The following is a 25,844-nucleotide window of genomic DNA, read 5'->3' as shown; positions in this document are numbered from 1 at the left end:
CAGTGGTATCATCTGCATTCAGAGCGATCCATCCAGTCCCTCAGAGCCTGCTGACTCCAAGCTGCGGGCCCATCCACTCCCAGAGGCTGATGCCCCTGGGGCTGTTCCTGGGTCTCTGGGGTGGGAGGTACAGCACCCCTGAGAGCTTCCATTCTGGGGGCCCGGGGCAGCAGCGTTGGACCTCTGGGATGTCCTGCTTCACGGGGAGCCTTTGCAAGGAGGGTAGTTAGGGGGTAGCGTCCTACAGTCCTTGAGCTGGGAACAAACCCGATCTTGGTGGTTGCCCGCAGGCTGCCTCTTGGACAAGGATGAAGAAATGGGGGAGCTCAGACTCAGGGGAGTCTGAGGACCTGCCACAAGAAGACTCCCGCCCAAACCCCCTGGAGGGAGACCCCAACTCCAGGCCAGCTCCGGCCAAGCCCAGCATCTTCCCCACAGCCAAGAGCCGCAGCCGGCTCTTTGGGAAGTGTGACTCGGAGGAGGCCTCTCCTATGGACTGCTCTTACGAGGAAGGGCAGCCAGCCTCCTGCCCGGCCATCACAGTCAGTCCTGTTGTCGTCATCCAGAAGACTGGGGATGGCCCCACCTGTGCCAGGTAAGCAGCACCTGGAGCCCGGCTCCCTCCCCATCAGGAGCCAATTGGCTCAGCTGACTAAGGCCCCAGCCCTGGAGACACGGTGTGGTGCCCCAGCTAATGGGCTGAGCGTCATAGAGCTGGGGAGCCTGGGAGCCTTCAGAGGTCGTCTATTCCAGCATCTGCACTCCTAGGACCTTCAGTGGTCACCAAGGGGTGTTGGCATATATGCGGATCCTAGCTGCCAGCTGATCTCAGGTGTCCAGGCCTGGAATGCTCACTGGCCCCAAACACCTAGATTTCCAGTCAAAAAGCTTAAGGACAGGATATGCTTTTAGACAGAGAGTACAAAACAGCTCCAGCGAGGAGCCCATTAGCCCTCTGCCTCCTCCAAGGCCAACGTGAGGACGGTTTTTGAGTTAGTTGGAGCCAGCCACACCCTGCGTCCAGCCCCCTCTAGGCAACTGCCTTCTAAGCCCCAGCTCCCGAGCAGGCAGAGAAGCGAGGGGCCTGCCTGTTGGAGGAAGTGGTGGCAGCAAAGACGTTCTAGATTAAGCATGTCAAACTCGCGGCCGGTGGGCCACAGGCTGAGTTTGACATGCTTGTAGATGGTGCCTACAGGCAGGGTGGGGACAGAATGGGGGCTCCTGCACCCCCTGCTCCTGTTACATCCACTTCCTGGACAGTCACCTCGATGAAGGGGTGTGTTTATATCACGTGTCTTCTCCTTTTGGAGTGCCTTGGGGTTTTGTCCTGCTCCCTGACAAGCTCTGAAGGCCTCAGGCCTCAGGCCCCAGGGTGCCCAGTGTAGGAGACCAGGGTGTTTCTGGCCCACAGGCAGTCATCCCAGGACTCTGTCCCGGCTGGCACCGAGAGGAAGCTCAAGCTCTACGACCGCAGGAAGATCTTTGAAGCTGTCGCCCAGAATAACTGCGAGGAGCTGGAGAGCCTGCTGCTCTTCCTGCAGAAGAGCAAGAAGCACCTTATGGACAGCGAGTTCAAAGGTGGCCCCGGAGGCGTGGGTTCTGGGCGCACCCCCGCTGCCACCTGCTCTGACCCTCACTTTATCTTGCAGACCCAGAGACAGGGAAGACCTGTCTGCTGAAGGCCATGCTCAACCTGCACGACGGGCAGAACAGCACCATCCCCCTGCTCCTGGAGATTGCCCGGCAGACGGACAGCCTGACGGAGCTGGTCAACGCCAGCTACACAGACAGCTACTACAAGGGTGAGGGGCGGGGGCGGCGCAGCTCCCACCAGCACTCCTGGGGCCAGGAGGGCACAGGCGTGCCTCGGCAAGCCTCTGAGCAGCTTACTCCCTGTCCCAGCCACCAAGCCGGCATCTCCTGGTCCTGGGGTCCCTGCCCCCCAGCTGCTGGCTTGGTTTCTCCTGGTGCTCAGGGTCCCCCCCTCCACCCTCCCCTCTGTGGCCTGCTGCTCCTGACCTCTGGACCTGGGGGCTTCCTTCTGTGCTGCTGTTCTCATCCTTGGGCAGTTGTGACTCCTCCAGCTTCCAGTCTGGTGTCCCCATTCCTGAAGGTCTCTAGTCCTGCCTCAGGGACTCCCTCAGGGGATCCTGGCCTGGCTTCCTCTCCTGCGGGGGTGGGGGTGTGTGTGGCATCTGCCACCCTCTGCCCAGGCCTCCCCAGCACCTGTCTGGGCACCCTCTACAGGATCTGAGCACAAAGACAACAGCATGAACCCTCCACAGGCCAGACAGCGCTGCACATCGCCATCGAGAGGCGGAACATGGCGCTGGTGACCCTCTTGGTGGAGAACGGGGCCGACGTCCAGGCTGCGGCCAATGGGGACTTCTTTAAGAAAACCAAAGGGCGGCCTGGCTTCTACTTCGGTAGGGAGACCGCGTGGCAGCCCCGTGGCTCAGTGATGATCGCTGAGGGGAGGTGTGGGGTGGAGATGAGGGCGAGGCAGGCTGGACGGTGCAGGGCCCGGGCCGTCTATTCCCGGGGCCCACTGTGTGCCTGTGTTGGCTGCAGGCGAGCTGCCCCTCTCCCTGGCCGCGTGCACCAACCAGCTGGGCATCGTGAAGTTCCTGCTGCAGAACTCCTGGCAGCCGGCAGACATCAGTGCCCGGGACTCGGTGGGCAACACAGTGCTGCACGCCCTGGTGGAAGTGGCCGACAACACGGCCGACAATACCAAGTTTGTGACGAGCATGTACAATGAGATTCTGATCCTGGGGGCCAAGCTCCACCCGACGCTGAAGCTGGAGGAGCTCACCAACAAGAAGGGGCTGACGCCGCTGGCCCTGGCCGCCAGCAGCGGGAAGATTGGGGTAGGGAGGGGGCTTCCCGCAGAGCTGGGGGTGCTGTGGGAGCGGACTGCCTGCCTCGCTGTGCATGCCTGTGATCACACACACACACACACACACACACACACACAGACACACACACACACACACACACACACACGGTGTGAGTCCTGATGCTGTCACAGCGGCTGGCAGGGTGGGGGTGAGGCTGGTAGAATAAGCCAGGGGAAATGTGAGAGCCCAGCAGAACCCAGCATTGCGCATGTGGCCATTTCTTTTTTATGGTTTTAAATCAACTTTATTGAGCTGTGATTTACATCAAACAAATGGAAACATTTAAAGTATTTGGTCTGGCCCAGCTGGTTTGGCTCAGTGGATAGAGCCTCGGCCTGTGGACTGAAGGGCCTGTGTGGGAGGCAATTGATTGATGTGTCTTTCTCACATCGATGTTTCTCTCTCTCTGTCTCTCCCGCTCCCTTCCACTCTATCTAAAAATCAATGGAAAAATATACTTGGATGAGGATTAACAACAACAACAACAACGTAAAGAATTCGGTCTGATGAGTTTGGATGTGTATACAGCTGCAACCACCACCCCAATCAGTGTACAGAGCACTGCTGTTGCCCAGTAGTTCTCCCTTGCTCTTTGCAGTTAGTCTTCCTACCCCTTTGCCCTCCCCACTCTACACAGCTACTAATCTGCTTTCTCTCACTGCAAATGGTTTTTTAAAAAAGTTCTCAGTTCTTAGACTCATTTGCTGTCTCACGGAAGCAAACCTAAATGTAAACATAAGCATTTAATCTAATTTAATTATCACAAGAGATGCTTTTATTTGTTTAAACTACTGGCTCTTGTGAACTTTATTTTTATTTATGTTTTTAAATTGAAAATTTTGGGGTGACATTGGCTAATAAAGTTATATAGGCTTCAGCTGTACAATTCTATAATACCTCATCTGTATGTTGTATTGTGTGTTTACCATCCCAAGTCCACATGTGGCCATTTTTTATTTTTTTTAATCCTCATCTAGGGACATTTATCACTGATTTTTTAGACAGAGGAGGAGAGAGAGAGAGAGAGAGAGAGAGAGAGAGAGAGAGAGAGAGAGAAACATCGATGTGAGAGAGAAACATGCCCTGACGGGGTATTGAACCTGCAGCCTAGGTATGTGCCCTGACTGGAATCAAACCCATGTCCTTTCGGTGTACAGGATGACACTCCTACCAACTGAGCCACACCAGCCAGGGCACAATTTCTGATGTCTAACTCTGAGTATCACCAACAAGACACGGGGAGAGGGAGGGGTGCTGGGACCTGGGCATAGGGGGTAAAATGGATGTGACCAGCCAGGTGTGATCACTTGATGTGGCTGCAGGAGGCTGCTGGATGGAGGTAGGTGCCTGGGTGGGGTCTCCAGCTGGGCTGGGAAGCAGAATTATTCCTGAAGCAGAGCTGGTGCCCAGTGGGGACACAGCCTGTGGTGGACACCAGGCCGGTCCCTAACAGGCTCTTGTATTCCCATGGCAGGTCTTGGCCTATATTCTCCAGAGGGAGATCCAGGAGCCGGAGTGCAGGCACCTGTCTCGGAAGTTCACCGAGTGGGCCTACGGGCCTGTGCACTCCTCTCTCTACGACCTGTCCTGCATCGACACCTGCGAGAAGAACTCGGTGCTGGAGGTGATCGCCTACAGCAGCAGTGAGACCCCTGTGAGTGGGCCGGGGCTGGGACCTGGGAGGGCTTCCGGTCTCACCACAACCCAGCCCTCAGTCCGCCCTGGGCCGGCTTGCTGCGTTCTCGTCAATGAAAACCCGCTGCCCGGGGGTCTAGGCTCTGCAGCCTCATCAACCCATTCATTCCCCCTGAATGTTTTTCTTCATCGCCCAAACACTATACAACGACATTCCCTTAACGAGTTAAATCAGAAGTACACAGACAGAAAGAATCCTCCTTTTATCACATACAGACAGGTAGCTTCATTTTGTTTACACAAATGGGGTCATGCTATACATGATGTAGAGCAACCAATATTTTCCCTCACTGATGTGTCTTGCAGCCAATTTCATATCAGTCCACATGGGTCTGCTGCATTTAAAAACAGTGCTGCATAGTATTCCACAGCAGGGATGGGGAGAAATGTCCATAGAAGGAGGTTCGAGTTATTTCCAGTTTTTGCTACTACGATGCTACAGGCCACTTGGCACGGGTTTGAGATTTTTTTCTATGAAGGATATCTGGAATTGGAATTGCCAAGTCAAAGAGTATGTACATTTTAATATTTTAATAGCTACTGTGAAATTGTCCTCCAAAAAAACTTTTTCAATGCATTTGGCCACCACCAATGGGTACACAGTTGCCTTTGGCCCTGCCAACCTGGGTATTATTAATCTTTTTATTGTTTTAAGACTACTTTAAGGGAATAGAGCAAAAAGTGCTCTCTCATTGATGTATTTTTTTAAATTGAATTTATTGGGGTGACATAGGCTTCTTGAGGCAGCAAGTAGCTTCCCATTCCCAAAGGCACTCAAGAAGACACTGAGCAAGGATCTCGTTGGAGGAGCTCAAGTTCGGGCTGGGGGGTTGGCCTCGATAGTCTGAAGAGGCTGGGATGACCTGATTTTGGCTCCTCCATCTTGGGGATATTTGAATTTTAACAGAGATCTCCTGGGTACCAGACTTTTGCCCCAAAGCACACGTGTAATGATCATGTCCCAGGCACAGCCCCACCCACTGCAGGGAAGGCTGTCTAGTTGCCTTCAGTCTCATGCATCGGTCATTACCACTCCTGCCTGGATAGCCCGCCTGACCCAGGGCTGGGAATGTGAGAACCCAGATGCCTCTTCACACCTGCCCTCAGCCCCTCCCCAAGCAGCCTCGTGCCAGACTCTGTCTGTGCCAGCCTCTCCCCATGATTGTGGGAATAATAAGGATGTAGGCGCTCAGAAGTGAGTTATTAAAGGTAATGGGCATAGGGGGGAGGGGGGAGAGATCAACCAAAGGTCTTGTGTGCATGCATATGAGCCTAACCAATGCTTAAGTTCAACAGAGGGTTGGGGCATCCATGGGGAGGGGGGTGGGATGGGAATGGGGGGATGAGGACAAATATATGACACCTTAATCAATAAAGAAATTTAAAAAAAAAAAAATAAATAAAGGTAATGGGCATAGAATGCCGGGCAACACTTGCTAGTTCTGAGGTGTCAGGGGCACTTAGGGTCACGTGTGCAGGTTCACCCCTCATTCACTGTACACATAGGAGTGTGAGGCCCAGAGGGGCCTGCTGGTTCAGGTCTGTGACCCTCAGCGGCTCTGGGGGCCGAGGGCATGGTCATGGTGGGTCCTGTGCAGAGAAGTGGGTGCGAGGCGTGCCTTCGGCTGCCGAAGGCTTGAGGTGGTTACTGGTGGGGAGTGAGCCTCAGTGAGCTCTCTTTGCTTCCCTTAGAATCGCCACGACATGCTCTTGGTGGAGCCGCTGAACCGACTCCTGCAGGACAAGTGGGACAGATTTGTCAAGCGCATCTTCTACTTCAACTTTTTCGTCTACTGCTTGTACATGATCATCTTCACCACGGCCGCCTACTACAGGCCTGTGGACGGCTTGGTGCGGCCTGGGCTCGGGCCTCGGGGCGGGGTGTGGGGAGAGGGGATGGGCATTCCTATAAGACCCCCAAGACCCCAGACCCAGGCTGGGCCCTGTACTCCTCTCCTGCTCTCCGGGCTGTCCCGGAAACCTGCCCTCTCGCTCCTGTTCACTTCTGCTCCCTTAGCCTCCTGGTTCAGTGCGGCTGAGGTCCCTGATTGCAGATGGGGAGTCCTAGGTTAGAAAGGATGCAGGAATTAGGGCTCAGGAAGTAGCTCTCCCCGAAGCTGGGTGTCCACAGGGTCATGGGATGGCATAAGCCCTAAGCCCACTGCCATCCTGCTTACCTGCCCACCTTGGTTCACTCGTTGCTCATTATCCATTCCCTGGACGGATACTTTTGAGCACTTCTCTGTGCCAGGCCCTGGGCCATCCATCAGGTCAGCTTAAGGCCCGATTTTTTCCCTCTTGCAGGAAACATAGACTCCCTTTAGTTTCTGAATTAATACCCAAACACTTAATTTTGTTGCTTTTATTTCCAGGGTGCCTTGCTTGCAAATTTGATTTAGAAACTCAACTTCCTAGTTGGGTGAAACCTGATCTCTATCTACCTATTAAGGCCATTTAATGACTTCATTTTAAGAGAAAAGAGGAGTGAAAATCAGATAGACTAGTGAACCAGTGCTTATGAAACATTGGGACAATGTTTGGGAGGCTAAAAGGAAATGGTGGCTGAAACACAAGGACGACACACCCACGTGGGACGTCTCTCTCCACCTTCCTTGGGAAACCTTGACAGTTCTGAGAGACCAGGGCTCAACCCTCCCTCGGGAGGGGCGGGAAGCTGGTGGCATTGGGTCTGTCAGAGTGCCTCCACCTATGCCATCACCCTCCTCCCAGCGGGACTCTGAGCTGCGACTTGTCTGAGAGACAGCATGACACTGTAAGGATGCTCTGCTTGGCACCCGGAAGCGCCACTTTGGGAATCAGTTTCCACAGAGGAGCGTCCATATGGGTGTCCCCATAAGAGGGCATTGTCTTTACTTGTGTCTCTCTCCTGATGGAGGCTGAGCCTCTCGGGCAGGGGCTGGGTTTTAATCACAGAGCTTGGCACCTGGTAAATGTTTGTTCAATGGATGAATGAATGAGTGAGTGAGTGAGTGAATGAGTGAATGGAGTCACTAACTTCTCTGCACCTTGCAGCCTCCCTTTAAGCTGCGATACACTGTTGGCGACTATTTCCGAGTCACTGGAGAGATTCTTTCTGTATCAGGGGGAGTCTACTTTTTTTTCCGAGGGGTAAGCATTCTTTTCCTCACTGTGAATTTCCATTGTCACCAAAACAAAAAGCCAGGAGAACCACTCAGTGCTCACTCACTGTTTAATTCATCGGACAGGAAATGGTCCTGCTTGTGGAGCCCAGGGATGCAGGGGTGAAGATAAAAGCCGACCAGGCATTCAGGGCTGGAGGGTGGGCGTCTGTAGTGGGGGGGGGTCCCCCGCAGGCCGTCAGTCTTGGATACAGACAGTCAGGGATCGCTACCGAATGTAATATTTAATTACAGAAGTAGAGGGGAAGCCTCTTAAGAAATAGATCACGATTGGTAGTTGCTTCATTAATCAAAACAGTCCATTAAAGCTCAGAATAATGAAAGAAATCTACCGGTATACTGGAACCATTTTATTTTAACTGAAAACTCATAGATGCACATTCCTTGGCCGGTCTTTGATTAGATGAGCAGTCTTTTCTTTGAATGTAGGATCACTGTTACATGTACAAAGAATTGGATATTATTGTGATTTTTTCCCTTAATCTAAGCTACATCCATTTTTTTTTAAGTAACCTTTAAAGAATCTTTCCAAATCGCCGAACTCTGTCCTCATGGAAACAATTATCTTTATTTTCACTTTCGTAGTTTATATTATAATACAATACAAAGCCACTGCAGTAAGTGCAACAGGCAAAAAGCACTCATGGCAAACATGGGATCAACAGGTGGGAGGGTGGGGAGTGTGTGGATGTCCCGGAGAGGGTCTCCTAGCCGCCAGCGTTCAGCAGGGCCGTGGGCATCAGTCACAATGTTTTCAGGGAGGGGAGAGCACTGGTTAACCTGCGTAAAGACTTTTTGCTGGAATGCACACTTAAAGAAAATTAGGGAAAAAGCACAAATTAAAAAAGAAAAGCACAGATTAAACAGAAGAAAAGAATTGCCCAGTCTCCTCACTCAAGCACCACAGTTGATAACTTTTGGTGATGTTCCTTCCTGTCTTCACTTCTAGCTATAGCTGTCACTGCGCTCCCTATTTGTGCAAATCGCTCCTGACCGAGTCACCGAACATCACCCCATTAGCCTGACCCATGCTCTCCCCGTCCCTCGAAAACCTCTGCTTTGACACGTCCCCACGGTCCATGTGGTAGCATTCTGGGTGCTCACCACTGAGCCACACCTAACCTTTTCTGGGACCTTGCTCTCTGTTTACCTGCAGATTCAGTATTTCCTGCAGAGGCGGCCGTCACTGAAGTCCCTGTTTGTGGACAGCTACAGTGAGATACTCTTGTAAGTGACCCTTGGGCTCTGATGCCTCAGTAGCAGACAACAGCTTTTGGCCCCGTCTTGAGGTTACAGCAATCGGCGCTCACTCATTCTCTCACATACACTCAGCCTGGAACATAGTAGGACCTCACAACCTGTTGAATGAATGATGGAAGGCACTTCATAAACGTTCTGGGGTGAATGAATACCGAGGGTCCACTCTGTGCCAGGTATGAAGCAGGTGCTAGGGGATGCTAGACCTGTTTCACGGGCTCGTGTGGTTTATAGTCTGAGTTAGGTGTACCCTCGTTCATTTCCCCCATCCTTTTGCTTTCACTGGTATTTGATTAAACTGGGTCCAAAAACCCTCTCTTTGGCAACAAAAGCTCCACTCTTTCTTATTTTAGGTACCTTATCACCTCCCCTCCAGAGGCCCCTAAGCTTTTTGAGGCTCCTTGGGTAAAAGAGTTGGTTCTCAGCTTCCACTATGATTCAGATTTGGCTTTCTTGGGTCTACTAAGTGGGTTTCCAGTTGTCCACAGCTTCCCAGCTTCCAAAATCCATATATGGATGGGGACTCTATTTTCCACCCAAGGCAACCCTTTACCTACTTCAGCTGGCACCAGTTCTTATTTGGCCAAGGTTCTGCAAATGCAGAGGTTTCTCTTTTCAGCAGAACTTCAATTGAGGGGCCTGTTTATTGACATCAGTTTTTAATAGACTTCCATCAGGACAGTGGCAGCGTTTTGCTGGGTTCTCTCACACAATGGGAGTGAGGTGGTCGTTGTGGTCTACAGTGTTAGTGCAGCTGGGGGAGCTCTCAGGAGGAGGTCATGATGAGGACGGAATCCTGGGACGAATAAGTAAAGAAGGGACCACTGAGCAGATTCTGCCATAGGATCATCCAGATGTCCACCCTGTCCGGGGCTCTGACGTGGGCACTCCCACTAGCCTAAGGGGGCTGAGGGACGTTTTCCCTGGCTCTGCTCTTGTGTTTGTGGGTATGACCATCAGACGCTACCTGTGGTTTCCCAGGAGAGCATGGCCTGTCCCTTCTCACGGGCATAGGAACCTCCTAGGTTCTCTGTTATCCATGAGGCTGTTTTCCTGGGGACTGGGCAGGAAGGTTGTTGGGGCTAAAGCAGTATTTCCCAACCCTTTTAGATAATATTTTTTACAATTGCCCCCCCCCCATAAAATTTTACTACCATAACTATACTGTATAGTGGTTTATGTACTATATTTATATCTGTGCTTTATGTATAAAGAGCATACGATTTCACTCTCCAACCCACCCCAAACCAACATCTGTCCCCGTCAGGGCAAAACTGCTCCCACTGAGAATCATGCGCTAAAGGAGGCAGGACAGCCAGCCCTACCTCCCACATGGCCTGTGCTTTGTGCCTCTGAGGAGAGACCCAGGCAGCAGGGGTCTTCCTGTCTGTGGGGTGCCAGGCCTCCTGGGTGCCCTTAGACAGCGCTTCCTGTCGCTCCACCCTCAGCTTTGTGCAGTCACTGTTCATGCTGGCGACTGTGGTGCTGTACTTCTGCCGTCGCAAGGAGTACGTGGCCTCCATGGTGTTCTCCTTGGCCATGGGCTGGACCAACATGCTCTACTACACCCGTGGCTTCCAGCAGATGGGCATCTATGCCGTCATGATTGAGAAGGTGGGTGCCAGGGCCCGAGGGGGTTCTCCATAGGGCCCTTTTCCCTCATGGGTATGTGGGGCCCGGTCCCACAAACTTCATCCATCCTCTCGGTATTGTCTGAGGAGATGCTGGTTTGGCTGAAGACCCCCTCCCCCTAAAATTACATCCCAATCAGGCAATCTGGACTTGACCCAGGTTTGGGAGCTTCCCTAAAACTTGACCCTCTGCCTACCAGACAGACCCCCTTTGCCACCAGAACAAAGGTCGGTGGTGGTGGTGGTGGGGGAGCTGTGGATGATTCCTAAATGACATCTGAGCTACAACCCACCAAACACACTTCCTGCATATGCTTGGATTCCACTTGGGCTGAACATTAACCCCTCGGCCCTGCCTGGGCCTGGACTCGATTCTGACCAGCTGCTCTCTCCTGCAGATGATCCTGAGAGACCTGTGTCGCTTCATGTTTGTCTACCTTGTTTTCTTGTTCGGGTTTTCCACAGGTAACAGGCTTGGTCAGGGCTGCGGAGGGGCGGGGGGGCGGGGGTGCGGGCGCAGGGGAAAGGACTCTTGCTCACCTCAGCTCCTTGAGGACTCTGCAGGGGCTGGGTGGGAGGGACCCAGTGGGATGTGTGTTTACAGATTACAGAGTGGATGGACAAAGAACACACCGAAATGAGCAGGAGAACCTGGAAATGTTACTCATAAAATGTTATAAGTAATTTTGAGGTAACAAGTGTTACTTACATGTAGGATAACTACATTTTGGCTAAGTTTTGTTTTTTTTTAAAGAAAATAAATTTTTTTTAAAAAAATAGTGCAAATAACGCTCTACACTCTATACTGATTCCTCAAAACATGCCACTCTTTTTTTTATCACTTTCTCTCCCTACTACACACACACACACACACACACACACACACACACACACACACCACTTAAAAAAATTGAGAGCAAGTTTTTTATACTCAGACAAGATCAGCCTTTACTACGATATAGTATTTCCTAAACAACAGGACGTTCTCCTCTATAAGCACAGTATAATGATCAGAATCAGGAAATTAACATTGCTACAGTACTATTAGCTAATCTACTAACCTTATTCAGATTTCACTAATTGCCTTAATTACGTCTTTCACAGAAATGACAACCCCAGATCATGCACTCTATTCAGTTGTCATGCCTCTTTAGTCTCCTTCAATCTTCGGCACTTCCTCAAATCTTCCTTGTCTTGTGTGACCTTAGCATTTTTGATGAGTAAAGGCCAGTTTTTACAATGTCTCCCGATTTGGGTCTGTCTGACATTTCCTCATGGTCAGATCTGGGGGTGCATTCTTGGTCAGACGATCAAGGAAGTGAGGTGTGTCTTCCTCTGCCTTGTATTGGGGGGTCCCATGATGTCTGTGTGTCCCATTCCTGGTGATGTTAACCTTGATTGTTTTGTTTTGGTGGGTCTGCCAGATTCTCCCATGGTCAGGTTATTATCTATCCCCTTGTGATTGAGGAGTAATTTTCGACTCGGGGCTTTGAGGCTATGTCAATATTCTCATCAAACTTTCATCCAATTCTTTTAGCACCCACTGACTTATTCACACCCAAGTCACCTAATCCCAATGGTTGTCAAAATAATGGTTTTCTAACTCTATCATTCCTTCCACATTTATTTGCTGGAATTATATGGTAAGGAAGAACTTCCCATTTACCCACATTTATTTATTTACCTAAGTATAGCCTCATAGATTCTTTCTTTTTATGGATTCTCACTTTAAAAAAAAATATATATATTTTATTGATTTTAGAGAGGAAGGGAGAGGGAGAGAGAGATAGGAACATCAATGATGAGAGAGAATCATTGATTGGCTGCCTCCTGCATGCCCCCTACTGGGGATCGAGCCCACAATCCAGGCATGTGCCTTTGGCCAGAATCGAAGCCGGGACTGTTCACTCTGCAGGCTGACGCTCCATCCACTGAGCCAAACCAGCTAGGGCTGGATTCTCACTTTTTAAAATGGCTTATAACTCCTTACTATCACCATCCAGTTTGATGCTGAAATAGTCTGAGAAATTGTCATTGGGAGCCCCTTTAAGCTGGCTCCTATGCCCTTTTGACACACCCTCATAAATTTTTCATCCTCATCTGAGTCCTGCTATTACCTGGTTCACACGTAACTGCCCCTGCCCTGCAGCCCATTTTGAAATCTTTGTCTGGGAGTCATGGGCAGCTTTATTATTATTATTATTTTATTTATTTATTTTTAAATCCTCACTCAAGCATATTTTTCCATTGATTTTTAGAGAGAGGGAAAGACAGAGAAATGTCAATATGAGAGAAACACATCGATTGGTTGCCTCCTGCACGCACCCTGACCAGGCGCGGGCCGTGGAGGAGCCTGCAACCGTGGTACGTGCCCTTGACTGGAATCGAACCCGGGACCCTTTGGTCCACAGGCCGATGCTCTATGCACTGAGCCAAAAGAGCTAGGGCCATGGGGAGCTTTTACTAGGAGCTTGGACTGACAGGGATTGATGTGGGCTCCCAGCCCTGATCTGAAGGCCCTGTTTATCAGTAGCCTCAGGTGGGGATTAAGCCATGTGGGTCAGATACTGGTTATGGGTCAGACACTGGTTATGGGTTAGACAGTGGTTATGGGCTAGACACTGGTTATAGGTTAGACACTGGTTATGGATGAGACACTGGTTATGGGCTAGACACTGGTTATGGGTTAGATAGTGGTTATGGGCTAGACACTGGTTAGGGGTTAGACACTGGTTATGGGTTAGATAGTGGTTATGGGCTAGACACTGGTTATGGGATAGACACTGGTTATGCAGTAACTGCGGGCATAGCTGCGACAGAAGCTCTCGGGCTCTGGACTACCGTTCCCACAGAAGAGTGCAGAGTGTGGCTGTTTAGCCCGTGGTTCTGGCCCGGGCGGCTCTGGCCCTCTCAGAGGCACAGGCAGACGGTGTGGCCGAGACAGTGGGTGTGGGTCCAGGGCTGCCATGTCAGGTTTAGCAGGTGGTGCTCTGCACAAAGCTGACTGTATTTACATTGTGCAGATAGATTTGTATATTTATTTTAACACATGTTTTCATAGCAGATGATCGAGTTCTTTTAAAAAATATTATTATTGATTTGAGAGAGAGAGGGAGAGAGAGAGAGAGAAAAGAAGAGAGAAACATTGATTTGTTCCACTTTTTATGCATTCATTGGTTGCTTCTTGTACGTGTCCTGACTGGGGATTGAACCCAAAACCTTGGCATATTGGTAGGACGCTCTAGCCAACTGAGCAACCCGGCCAGGGTAATAAAGTTCTTATTGTAACCAAATAGTATAGTATGACCATTTTCTGATAGTTTTGAAGAAGGGGGTGCTTTTTAAAACATTTAAATAAAGGTGTAAACACTGGCCAGTATGGCTTAGTGGTTGAGCATTGACCCAGGAACAAACAGGTCACTGGCTCGATTCCTGGTCAGGGGACATGCCCAGGTTCAGGCTGGATCCCCAGTAGGGGACATGCAAGAGGAGCCGATCGATGATGTTTCTCAACATTGATGCTTCTATCTCTCTATCCCTCTCTCTCTCTAAAAAAAATAAAAATGTATATGTATATATGTATATAGGTATATATGTATATATGTATATTTATATATTCTAGAGGCCCGGTGCATGAAATCATGCATGGGTAGGGTCTTTAGGCCTGGCCTGCGATCAGGGCCAATTTTCCCCGGCTGCAGGCAGCCGGCCCCACCCCCTGCCACCGCCGTGGTCGCCCTCTGTGTGTGGGGACCGGCGGGGCTATGAGTGGGGGCCCTGGCGCCCCTGTGTCAGCCGCCACCCACCCCCAGTTCCTGGTTCCCCATTGGGTGATCAGAGCCTGTGGGGGAAGGACCAGAAGTTGGCCGGCAGCCCTAACCGGGTGATCGGGGCCTGCAGGCTGGGGGCAGCTCCTGCGTTGAGCGTCTGCCCCTGGTGGTCAGTGTATGTCACAGCCAACTGGTCATTCCACCATCTGGTTGATTTACGTATAATATATGTACTAGAGGCCCAGTGCACAAATTTGTGCACCGGTGGGGTCCAGTGGGCCTGCCCCGATTGGGGCCGATTGGGCTGGGCCAGCTGGGCAGAGGGGCCGCAGGAGGTTGGCTGGCCAGCCCCATCCCCGATTGGCCCCCTGGTCAAACTCTCAGTTGAACTCCTGGTCGAGGGAACAATTTGCATATTAGCCTTTTATTATATAGGATATATATATATATATATATATATATATATATATATATCCTATATATATGCAGTAACTGCGTTATGGGTCAGACACTGATTGGCTGCCTCCTGCAAAGACAACAAAGCAAACAAAGGTGTGCTGCATAGCCAAACAGTGTCCCCGCTGCAGACTCACCCAGGGAAGTGGGTGTGTATGTTGGGGGGCCTGAGGTCTTGGCTCCCATCCAGCTGCACCCCTCCCTCCCCTTGACCTGCAGCGGTGGTGACACTGATTGAAGACGGAAAGAACGACTCTGTGGCTGAGACCTCATCGCACAGATGGCGGGGGCCTGGCTGCCGGCCGCCCGACAGCTCCTACAACAGCCTGTACTCCACATGTCTGGAGCTGTTCAAGTTCACCATCGGGATGGGCGACCTGGAATTCACCGAGAACTACGACTTCAAGGCCGTCTTCATCATCCTGCTGCTGGCCTACGTGATTCTCACCTACATCCTCCTGCTCAACATGCTCATCGCCCTCATGGGGGAGACTGTCAACAAGATCGCGCAGGAGAGCAAGAACATCTGGAAGCTGCAGGTGGGCAGGTTGGTGGGGTGTGTGTGCAGCAGGCGGGCGTCAGCTGGGCGCATGGGCCCTGCAGGGTTTGAGGAGGAGCAGAAAGCTCAGCCAGGTCCCCGGATCAGGCAGCAGCCTCTCCCTCAGTCACCTCCCTCTGGCTCCTCCTCGGGGTTCCCCTGCCCAGTGTCATTAGCCTGTGTTCATAGACTTGGTGTTTCCTGTGGGCTGGGGGGCCCCCGAGGGAAGGAGACAGAGGGCTCAGCCCCATCCCTGCGGTGCCCATCTCAGGGGAACTTGGTCGAGGGTGGGCACCAGAGATCATACTCTGGGGGAGCAGCTACTATGGGGCAGGCCCCAACAGCGACACTTTTGAGACCCCCTGGTCCATGCTTGCCTTCCCACTAATAATAGCAGCAGCATTCTTACTGAGTAGCCCTGACTCTGCGCCGGGCACGTACATGCTCTCATTTAATCCTCACAACAATGCTCTGAAGTGGGTACTCACTATCCCCACTTTTTGGATGAAGGCACTGAGGCACAGAGACGTTAGGTCTTTGTGTCCAGGGCAACTAGTAAGTAGCCGAGGCAGGAGCCAGCCCAGGCAGGAGTCAGCCCAGGCAGTCTCTCACTCGAGGCTCTGCTCTTAACCTCTACTATCCCTTCGCGGGCTCCACAGGGAAGGTCTGGGGCTGGGCCACTCCACCTCACTCATGGGCTCACCACTCACTAGCAGGGCCTGGCAGGGCGGGGGCTGGGTGGGCTGAGCTCCTTCTGTGGAGGGGCGACCACAAGGCTTCGGACACAAGCCTGTGCAGAGGGCACAGGTCCTGCTCCGAGGCGCCGGGCCCGGGAGAGACCCGGGGGAGGCTGACCTTGGCAGCACGGGCAGCCAGGGTAGCCCCTGGATGAGCCCTCTGCCCCCTGCCCTTGTGTCTTCCTGCAGAGAGCCATCACCATCCTGGACACGGAGAAGAGCTTCCTTAAGTGTATGCGGAAGGCCTTCCGCTCAGGCAAGCTGCTGCAGGTGGGGTACACGCCTGACGGCAAGGATGACTACAGGTGGTGTTTCAGGTAAAGCCCAAGCAGGAATCACAGCTTGGGAGGCTCAGACCACCTGTGGATGTTGGGGACCCGCCTAGAGCCAGCTGTGGGTACAGGGGTATAGAAGCCTGCCTTGGAGCTCACCTGTGGGCATGGGGCTCACCCAGAGCCAGCTGTGGGTACAGGAGCTGCCCCTGTGCTCAGCTGTGAGCATAGTGGACCCACCTTAGATCTCAGCTGGTGAGACCCAGACATTAAATCCTGGAAAATGAGGTGCCCAGAAGGGGTCACTTGGTAATTAGAGACCAAACCAAGAATCCAATATTTAAAGTCCCTGGAGCCCATGGTGTGGTCTGAGGACATATCTCCAGGGTGGTGCCCAAAAGGCAGGCCTGTCTCCCCTCCCCACCAGCTCTATCTCCCCATCCTGATCTCTGGGCTTTTTGGGTTTGGCCTGTGGGGCCAAGCCCTCAACCTGGGAAGCTGGCCAATGCCCTTAGGCCGCCAGCTCCCTGCTCTCCCATCTCCTCGCCCTGCAGGGTGGATGAGGTGAACTGGACCACCTGGAACACCAACGTGGGCATCATCAATGAAGACCCGGGCAACTGCGAGGGCATCAAGCGCACCCTGAGCTTCTCCCTGCGCTCGGGCAGAGGTGAGTGTGAGCGGGGGGATGCTGTGGCATGCTGGGTTGGTGGGCCTTGGCTGCCCCCACTCCTTGCAGGCCTTCCTCACCCCACACTGGAATCGCCCCAAGTGACAATCACCCTCATACTCAGTCACAGGCACTTTTTCGTGCCCTCACGTGCACCTGCACCACTGACTGCTCCCCATGCCCAGGCCCCCGGCTCAGGCACCTGGCCCAGGCACCTGTCCTCAGTGCCTCAGAGGAAGCAGCTCAGCCCACATCCAGCCATCCGGATGGCTGAGCTCGCTATGGGCTGTCCTGTCTTTTCAGCCCCGGGCCTCACCCCCAGGGTCTGCACGCAGCTCTGTGAGGCCTGTGGGCACAAACAGGGCCACGCGAACACTCACCTTGTGTGGCCACATCCAGGCACACAGGGGAGGGAAGGGTATCCCTTGAGCAGAAAATCACTACCAGGAAAAAAGTCCATTGACTGTTAATGGTAAACATTTAACAGTAGACATTAAAGGTCTAATTGAAGATATTTACTTAAAAAGGAAAGATATTTCCTGGATATTAAAAGGAAAGATATTACCTTATATTGAGCACATTTTGAGTTATAAGTACAACCCCTCACTAATTCTTTGGTTTTTTTTTAAATTGTGGTATGTGTGTGTGTGTGTGTATATATATATATATATATATATATATATATATATAATAAAATTTGCCATTGCTACTATTTTTAAAAGTGCACAATTAGGTGCTAATTATAATATCTACAATGTTGTGCAACCATTACCACTATATATTTCCAGAACTTTTTTTATTATCCCAAATAGCAACTCTGTACCCATTAAGCAATTACTCCCCATTGACACCCCACTCTCATCCTTGGTAATCTCTTTTCTGCTTCTGTCTCAGTGAATTGGCCCATTTTAGGTACCTCATATAATTGGAATTATAGCATATATGTCCTTTTGTACCTGACTGAATAATACTCCATTGTATGTATATGGTATACCATATTTTATTTATCCATTTATTTGTCGGTGGACATTAGGATTGTTTCAACCTTTTTGGCTATTGTGAATAATGCTATGAATAGTGGTGCATACATTTTTAGTTTTTATTTATTTTATTATTATTTTTGACAGTATTATAGATGGCTCCCATTTTTTCCTTTTTTGCTCCTCTCCACCCAAACCTGCCCCACCCCATGCTATTGTCTGTGTCCTGTGGGTTATGCACACACATATATGTATATACAATATATGCATATATGTATGTATGTATATATATATATATGTATGTGTGTGTGTATGTATATATATATATATATATATATATATATATATATATATATATACATACATACATACATTTTCTTTGGTTAATCTCTTCCTGTCCCGCCCTCTCCCCACTGAGATCTGTTATTCTGTTCCATGCATCCATACCTCTGGACCTATTTTGTTTGTCACTTTATTTTGTTCATTAGATTCTACATATAAGTGAGATCATGTGATATTACTCTAACTGGCTTATTTCGCTTAGCACAATAGTGTCCAGGTCCATTCATGCTGTCTCAAAGCGTAAGAGCGCCTTTTTTACAGCTGCATAGTATTCCATTGTGTAAATGTAGCACAGCTTTTTTTTTTTTAATTTCTTTATTGATTAAGGTGTCACATATTTGTCCTCATCCCCCCATTCCCATCCCACACCCCTCCCCACGGATGCCCCAACCCCCTGTTGAACTTAACCATTGGTTAGGCTCATATGCATGCACACAAGTCCTTTGGTTGATCTCTCCCCCCTCCCCCCACCCTCCCCTATCCTCCCTCTGAGGCCCGATAGTCCGATCGATGCCTCCTTGTTTCTGGTTCTGTTCTTGTTCATCAGTCTATGTTGTTCATCATTTCCCCTAGATGAGCGAGATCATGTGTCACTAGAGATATACTTATAAGAACTGAATGTGAGACGAGCAATAATAGTTATGCTGACAGACAAATGAATCAGTCTGTAGTGAGTTTCTTTCTGGACCAACAGTTCTTTTGAGACCCAATATCAATGTCCACCAGTTCCTTATGTGTACATGTCGGCACTGACCCCTCAGCTCTGGATGGTGGACAAATGGTGGTAATGCAGGTTCGATTCCCTCTGGTTGGGTCTCGGCCGGACCCAGGGGCACGGCTTCATCCGGACCAGGGACACGTGGCCTCACCCGGACCCAGGGGGTGCGTGGCCTCACCTGGACCCAGGTGCGCGGCTTCCCCCGGACCCGGGATCCAGCCTCACCTGGATCCAGGGGCACATGGCCTCACCTGGACCTCACCTGGACCCGGGATCCAGCTTCACCCGGACCTAGGGGTGCATGGCCTCACTCGGACCCAGGGGCGCGTGGCCTCACCCGGACCCAGGGGCGCATGGCCTCACCTGGACCCAGGGGCGCGTGGCCTCTCCCAGACCCAGGGGCGCGTGGCCTTACCCGGACCTAGGTGTGTGTAGCACAGCTTTTTAAAAATACATATTTTTATTGATTTCAAAGAGGAAGGGAGAGAGAGAGAGAGAGAGAGAGAGAGAGAGAGAGAGAGAGAGAGAGAGAAACATCAATGATGAGAGAGAATCATTGATCAGTTGCCTCCTGCAAACTCCACACTGGGGATCGAGTCTGCAACCTGAGCATGTGCCCTGACTGATAATGGAACCGTGACCTCCTGGTCCATAGGTCCATGCTCAACCACTGATCCACGCCAGCTGGGTTGTACCACAGTTTTTTTATCCACTCATCTACTGATGGGCACTTGGGCTGTTTCCAGATCTTAGCTATTGTAAATAATGTTGCCATGAACAGAGGGGTGCATATAGTCTTCCTGGTTGGTGTTTTGGGAGTCTTAGGATATATTCCCAGAAGTGCGATCACTGGGTCAAACAGCAGTTTCATTTTTAATTTTTTGAGGAAACTTTATTCTGTTTTCCACAGTGGTTGCACTAGTCTGTATTCCCACCAGCAATGCACTAGGGTTCCCTTTTCTCTAAATCCTCACCAGCACTTGTTTGTTGATGACAGCCATTCTGACAGGTGTGAAGTGATACCTCATTGTAGTTTTAATTTGCATCTCTCTGATGATTAGTGATGTTGAGCATTTTTTCATATGTCGGTAGGCCATCTGTATGTCCTCTTTGAAGAAATATCTATTCAGGTCCTTCGCTTATTTTTTAATTGGATTGTTTGTCTTCCTGGTGTTGAGTTGTGTGAGTTCTTTGTATATTTTGGAAATTAACCCTTTATCAGATGTATCATTTTCGAATATGTTCTCTCATATAGTAGGTTCCCTTTTCAGTTTGTTGATGGTTTCTTTTGTTGTGCAGAAACTGTTTGATGTAGTCCCATTTGTTTATTTTTTTCCTTTGTTTCCCTTGCCCTAGGTGATGTATCGGTGAAAACACTGCTACGTGAGATGTCTGAGACTTTACTTGGTGTATACGTTTTTGTTTGAATCCTTGCTTTTAATTCTTTTGAGTAGGAGTAGAATTGCTGGATTATGTGATAACTCTATGTTTATCTTTTTGAGGAACTGCCAAACTATTTTCCAAAGGAGCTACATCTTTTATATTCCCACCAGCAATGCATGAAGCTTCCACATCCTCACCAACATTTCTTTTCTTTTTTTTTTTTTTTTTAGTTATAGCCATCCCAATGGATGTGAAGTAGTATTTCATTGCACTTATGATTTGCATTTCTCTAATTACTAATGGATTTGAACATCTTTTCATGTTCTTATTTGCCATTTATAGCTATTTTTTGGAGAAATGCCTACTCAAGTACTTTGCTGGTTTTAAAAATTGTGTTTTATTGTTGTTGAATTATAGGGATTTTTTAATGTACTCAGGATATTAATCCTTTATCAGATATATGATTTGCAAATATTTTCTCCTATTCTGTGAGTTTTCTTTTTACTCCCTCAATAGAATCCTTTGACGTACGAAAGTTTTAAATTTTGACAAAGCCCAATTTATCTATCTTTTTATTTTGTTGCTTATTATTTTGATGTCATATCCAAGAAATTATTGCCAAATCCAGTATTATAGAAACTTAACTTTTATATATATCAATTAGCCTATGGTAAAATTGTTTTCATTATATGTTGTCTCACTTAAAGTCACAGAACCTATTGACCACCATGTTAAGTGAGGACTTACTGTATAGATTTGCTTTTTTTTCTGTGACCTAATGCTTTTTATTTTTTTAGATTAGTTTTATATCAGCTTTTATTTAGCTGAAAATGTCAATTTCATCTTTATGTTTGAAAGATATTTTTCACCAAGTATAGAATTCTGAGTTAACAGTTTCTTTTTTCTTTTAAACATTAGAATACTTTAAGTATGTTTCTCTTCTGCAGTCTGGCCTCCATTGTTTCTGATGAAAAGTCACCCATTATTTGCATTGTTATTCTCCTGCTGTAATGTGTCATTTTTCCTCTGGCTGCTTTCAAAATATTCTTTTCATTTTTGGTTTTCAGAAGTTTGATAAGGTGTGTTTAGTTTTCTTTTTTTTCTCTCTCTTTTTTTTTTTTTGGTCTTATCTTGCTCAGGGTTTGCTGAGATTCTTGGATCTGTACATCAATGTTTCATCACAGTGGGGAACTATATATATTTTGCTTTATCCTCTCCATCTTCTCCTTTTGGGATTCTAATTATATGTATGTTAGACCATTTGATATTGTCCCATAGGTGTTTGAGGCTTTGTTCATTTTTTCTCTCTTTTTTTCTGTTTCTCAGATCTGATAAACAGATCTGTCTTCACGTTCACTGACCCTTTTCTCAGCCATCTTCAAACTGCTATTAAGCCTGTTCAATGAATATTGCATTCTAAATATTGTGCTATTTGGTTTTAGAATTTCTATTTGGTTCTCTTTTATAGTTTCAATTTCTCTCCTGAGATTCCTTAACTGTTCCCTCATTAATACCATATTTTTCTTTGCTTCTATGAGCATATTTATACAGGGTGAGGCAACAGTAGGTTTATAGTTAGTTGTGAGTATGTGAAACACAGTTTATTCTTGTATTATTCTTTATTAACTACTAGAGGCCCAGTGCATGATTGAATCATGCACATGTAGGGTCCCCTACATGCTTTCGCTTTTCATGGTGGAGCTGGGTGCCTGTCCACTGGTGCACCAGGCCTTTCAGAAGCCTCCGGCTCGGCTTCTGAAAGGCCTGGTGCCGGAGCAGACAGGCACCCAGCTCCCCCACTTTTGATGGTCCGCGGCTGCTGAGGGGGGCTACCCTGCTGTTGAGAGGCGCAGCTGGGTGTCCACGGCAGGCCCCCTCAGCGGCCGCGGATCTGGCCGTTGAGAGGCACAGGGGGCAGGAGTCCCACCCCCTGCGCCTCTCAACAGCAGGGTAGCCCCTCTCAGTGGCAGCAGATCCATGCCTCTCAATGGCCGGATAGGCCACCCCGAGTCCCGCCCCCCAGCCTCCCGCCGCCCAATCGTGGGCGTAGCGGAGTGATGGTAATTTACATGTTACTCTATTATTAGATAGGATTGTATTATTTTCCATATGAACAACTGTAAACCTACTTTTGCCAACCCTATAATAGCTGCTTTAAATGGTCTGTCTGCTAAATTCAAAGCGTGGCCATTTTGAGATAGGTTTCTATTGATTGCTAACTGTGAGTCACATTTCCCTCTATCTCTCTCTTTCTTTTTAAAGCTTTACCTGAGGATATGTTTTTATTGAAGAGAGAGAGAGAGAGAGAGAGAGAGAGAGAGAGAGAGAGAGAGAGAGAGAAACCTCAATGTGAGAGAGAAACATTGATCAGTTGCCTCTTGTACACGTGTCATCTGGGGATTGAATCTGCAAGCTAGGTATGTGCCTTGATGGGGAATTGAACCCCCAACCTTTTTGGTGTACTGAGCCACCTGGCCAGGGCTCCCTGTCTCTCTCTATTTTTTTTTTTTTTAAAGTATTTTATTGATTTTTTACAGAGAGGAAGGGAGAGGGATAGAGAATTAGAAACATCGATGAAACATCGATCAGCTGCCTCCTGCATACCCGCTACTGGGGATGTGCCCGCAACCAAGGTACATGCCCTTGACTGGAATCGAACCTGGGACCCTTCAGTCTGCAGGCTGACGCTCTATCCACTGAGCCAAACCAGTCAGGGCTCCCTGTCTCTTTTTATATTTAGTAACTTTTAATTGTATACTGGGCACTGTAGATAATACGTTGTAGAGACTTATGATTGGATTTTTGTTCTAGTTGGCAGTTCAGTTACTCATGAATCATCTTGAATTTTTGTAGGGTTAGATATGAGGACACTCCAAGGTATTTTCCAGTTCCATGAATCTTGTGGGACTGGGCATCCAAACTTCCCACTGAGGAGCTTGTGAGGGCTTGCTTTCAGCTTTATTGGGTGGGTCTTGAGTAGACCTTACCATGCAGGTCATGTAGAGTAAGTCAGGCATTTCTGGTATTTTAGCTTAATTCTCAGAGTAGGGAAAGGGTGTTGAGGAAGTCTCTCCACTATGGCTGGGCTGGACCTCTGCTATCCCTTAGTACTGCTCAGCTTCTAGTGTCCCTGTCCCACTTTCAACCTCATCGTGGTAGGACCAGTGCAGTCTCACCCTGTGCAATCACAACTCAGCTCTAAGCCCAGGACTATGGACCTCCACACCCAAGTTCCCTTCTTCCTCTTTGCCTGTACCCTGTCCCAAGATTCTAGCTGCTTCAGCTCAGAGGCACTGCCCTGCTCTGCTTGGACTCCAACTCACAGTACCACAGTCAGAGAACTTGTCCCTAAGCAAAATATTACGGTAATCATGGGGCTCACCTTGTGAATTTCATTTCTCTCAGTATTGCAGTTTTTCACTTCTGTTGTCCAATGCATGACTGAAAACAAGGTGTGCATTTGCTGCATATATTTTGTCCAGTTTTATGGTTGTTTACAATAGGATGGCTGGCTCAGACTAGACACAATCAGAACTGGAAGTGGAAATCTATATTATCAAAAGACTTACTTTTGGAAAACTACTTAAGGGCTTTATCAGTTTTCCCTAGGGCCTCCTGCAATCCTGTAATTTCCCCATGAGTCTCATTGGAAGCACTCAGTGTCATTTCATAATACTTGATGATCTTGTCTTCAATTTTTTAAAAAAGTATAGTTTATTGATTTCAGAGAGGAAGGGGGAAGGAGAGAGAGATAGAAACATCCATGATGAGAGGGAATCATTGGTAGGCTGCCTCCTGCATGTCCCACACTGGGGATTGAGCCCACAACCCAAGCATATGCCCTGACTGTGGATTGAACCATGACCTCCTGGTTCATAGGTCGATGCTCAACCATTGAGCTACACTAGCCAGGCTTGTCTTTAATTGTTAATTGGTCTATTCATCACAGAGGCAGGGAAGAAAAGTGGTCAGGAACTGAGTTAGGGTGAGCACATGAGGGGGTCTTGGCATCAGGACTGTGGGAAGTGGGCACTGGAAAACCTATACCTCCTTTGAGGGCCCTGGAGCTGGAGCTGGAGCTGGGCCAAGCAGTCCCTGAGGCAGGGTCTCCCTACCACCTCGTCAGCCAGAAGGTGGTATCTCCGTGAGCATCTGGCCTATCTCCCAATAATACTCTCTTGCTTCTATCCCTGGGTTCCCCAAGGGATTGTCTTTCAGCGATTGGTGCTTAGTGCCAAACTGGGGTTCAGAGACAGGCCAGTGGCAGCCCGTGGGCCTGAGGGAAACACCAGGACCTGAAGTATTAAGCTGGAGTAGTCACAAAAGGCCCAGCCTCCGGCATTCCTGATGCCATTGAGATGTGGCCAGTGTTGGACTCCAGCAGAAGGACCTGAATCGTGGTCTGGGGGTGGGAGGTGTGGCCACCAGAGGGCTTGGCTGACCAGGGCTCTGGCAAGTGGAAGGAGTGCACACACAGCTTTCTCGCCTGCCTGTCATTTCTCTGAGGTGGCGGAGCTGGAGGAGGCTATGAGGGCGGGTCCTCTTCAGGAGCTTCCGGGAATTACAGGCCACATGTGGGATCCCCGTGCGAGGCCCAGTGTCACCATGGTTCCCTTGGCATTGCTCCCCATCTGCCACGGCCAGGTGGAGCCTCGACCCAAACCTTGATTCTTCTTTGGCTGGTGTTTATCACCCGATACCTGACCTGGTGTGGAGCAGGGCATGGGGCAGGCCCCAGCACTGCTCTGTGGAGATCTGCTTTCCCTCCCACGTGGGCAGGAAGGAGATGGAGGCAAGAGAGGTAAGCAGCGGACGCTCAAGAAGCAAGTCAGGGTGGGGCGGAGGGAGCGAATTTAAGGAGCTGCCAGCGTGGAGGAGGCCCCTTGAGCAGCTGAGGCAAGAGGAACTGGCTCCGATCCGGGCGCCTCAGGAAGCACGGGCACGCCTGGGCCCCCTTTTATCTGGAGATTGGTAATAATTGGTGAGATTGGTAATAATTGGTTTATTATTGTTCTGCTGCATCCAAGGCAATAATGATGCTTTACCCGTTAGTTTCAGGGAGAAACTGGAAGAACTTTGCCCTGGTCCCCCTCTTAAGAGATGCAAGCACTCGAGAAAGGCAGCCTGCTCAGCACGAGGAGGTCCATCTGAGGCACTTTGCAGGGTCTCTCAAGCCAGAAGACGCGGAGGTCTTCAAGGATCCTGCTGTTTTAGGGGGAAAGTGAGGGGCCCCCCACAGAGGGCTCTCAACACTGGGCCTTCGGATAGCACACAGTCGCTGGGGCGTGTGTGTGGAACACCTGTGCCTCTCAGCCGCCTGGCCGCTCTGCGCCT

General features: G+C 49.5%; 1 protein-coding gene across 1 annotated transcript; it reads left to right on the top strand.

The window, feature by feature from the left end:
* Positions 1 to 293: 293 nt before the first annotated feature.
* TRPV1 (transient receptor potential cation channel subfamily V member 1) lies at positions 294 to 25,735 on the top strand (the record flags this gene model as incomplete). Its single annotated transcript, XM_079798772.1, has 15 exons — positions 294 to 595; positions 1,412 to 1,578; positions 1,650 to 1,802; positions 2,286 to 2,426; positions 2,572 to 2,870; positions 4,375 to 4,554; positions 6,288 to 6,446; positions 7,629 to 7,724; positions 8,913 to 8,983; positions 10,462 to 10,627; positions 11,043 to 11,109; positions 15,090 to 15,409; positions 16,335 to 16,462; positions 16,972 to 17,087; positions 25,563 to 25,735. Exons 1-15 carry the CDS (start codon positions 309 to 311, stop codon positions 25,733 to 25,735), a joined length of 2,523 nt encoding a protein of 840 aa, XP_079654898.1. The 5' UTR covers positions 294 to 308.
* Between the last annotated feature and the right edge of the window lie 109 nt (positions 25,736 to 25,844).

The sequence above is a fragment of the Cnephaeus nilssonii genome (assembly GCF_951640355.1).
Source record: "Cnephaeus nilssonii genome assembly, chromosome: 19".
Taxonomy (NCBI): domain Eukaryota; kingdom Metazoa; phylum Chordata; class Mammalia; order Chiroptera; family Vespertilionidae; genus Cnephaeus; species Cnephaeus nilssonii.
This window is presented reverse-complemented; position numbering and strand designations above follow the sequence as displayed.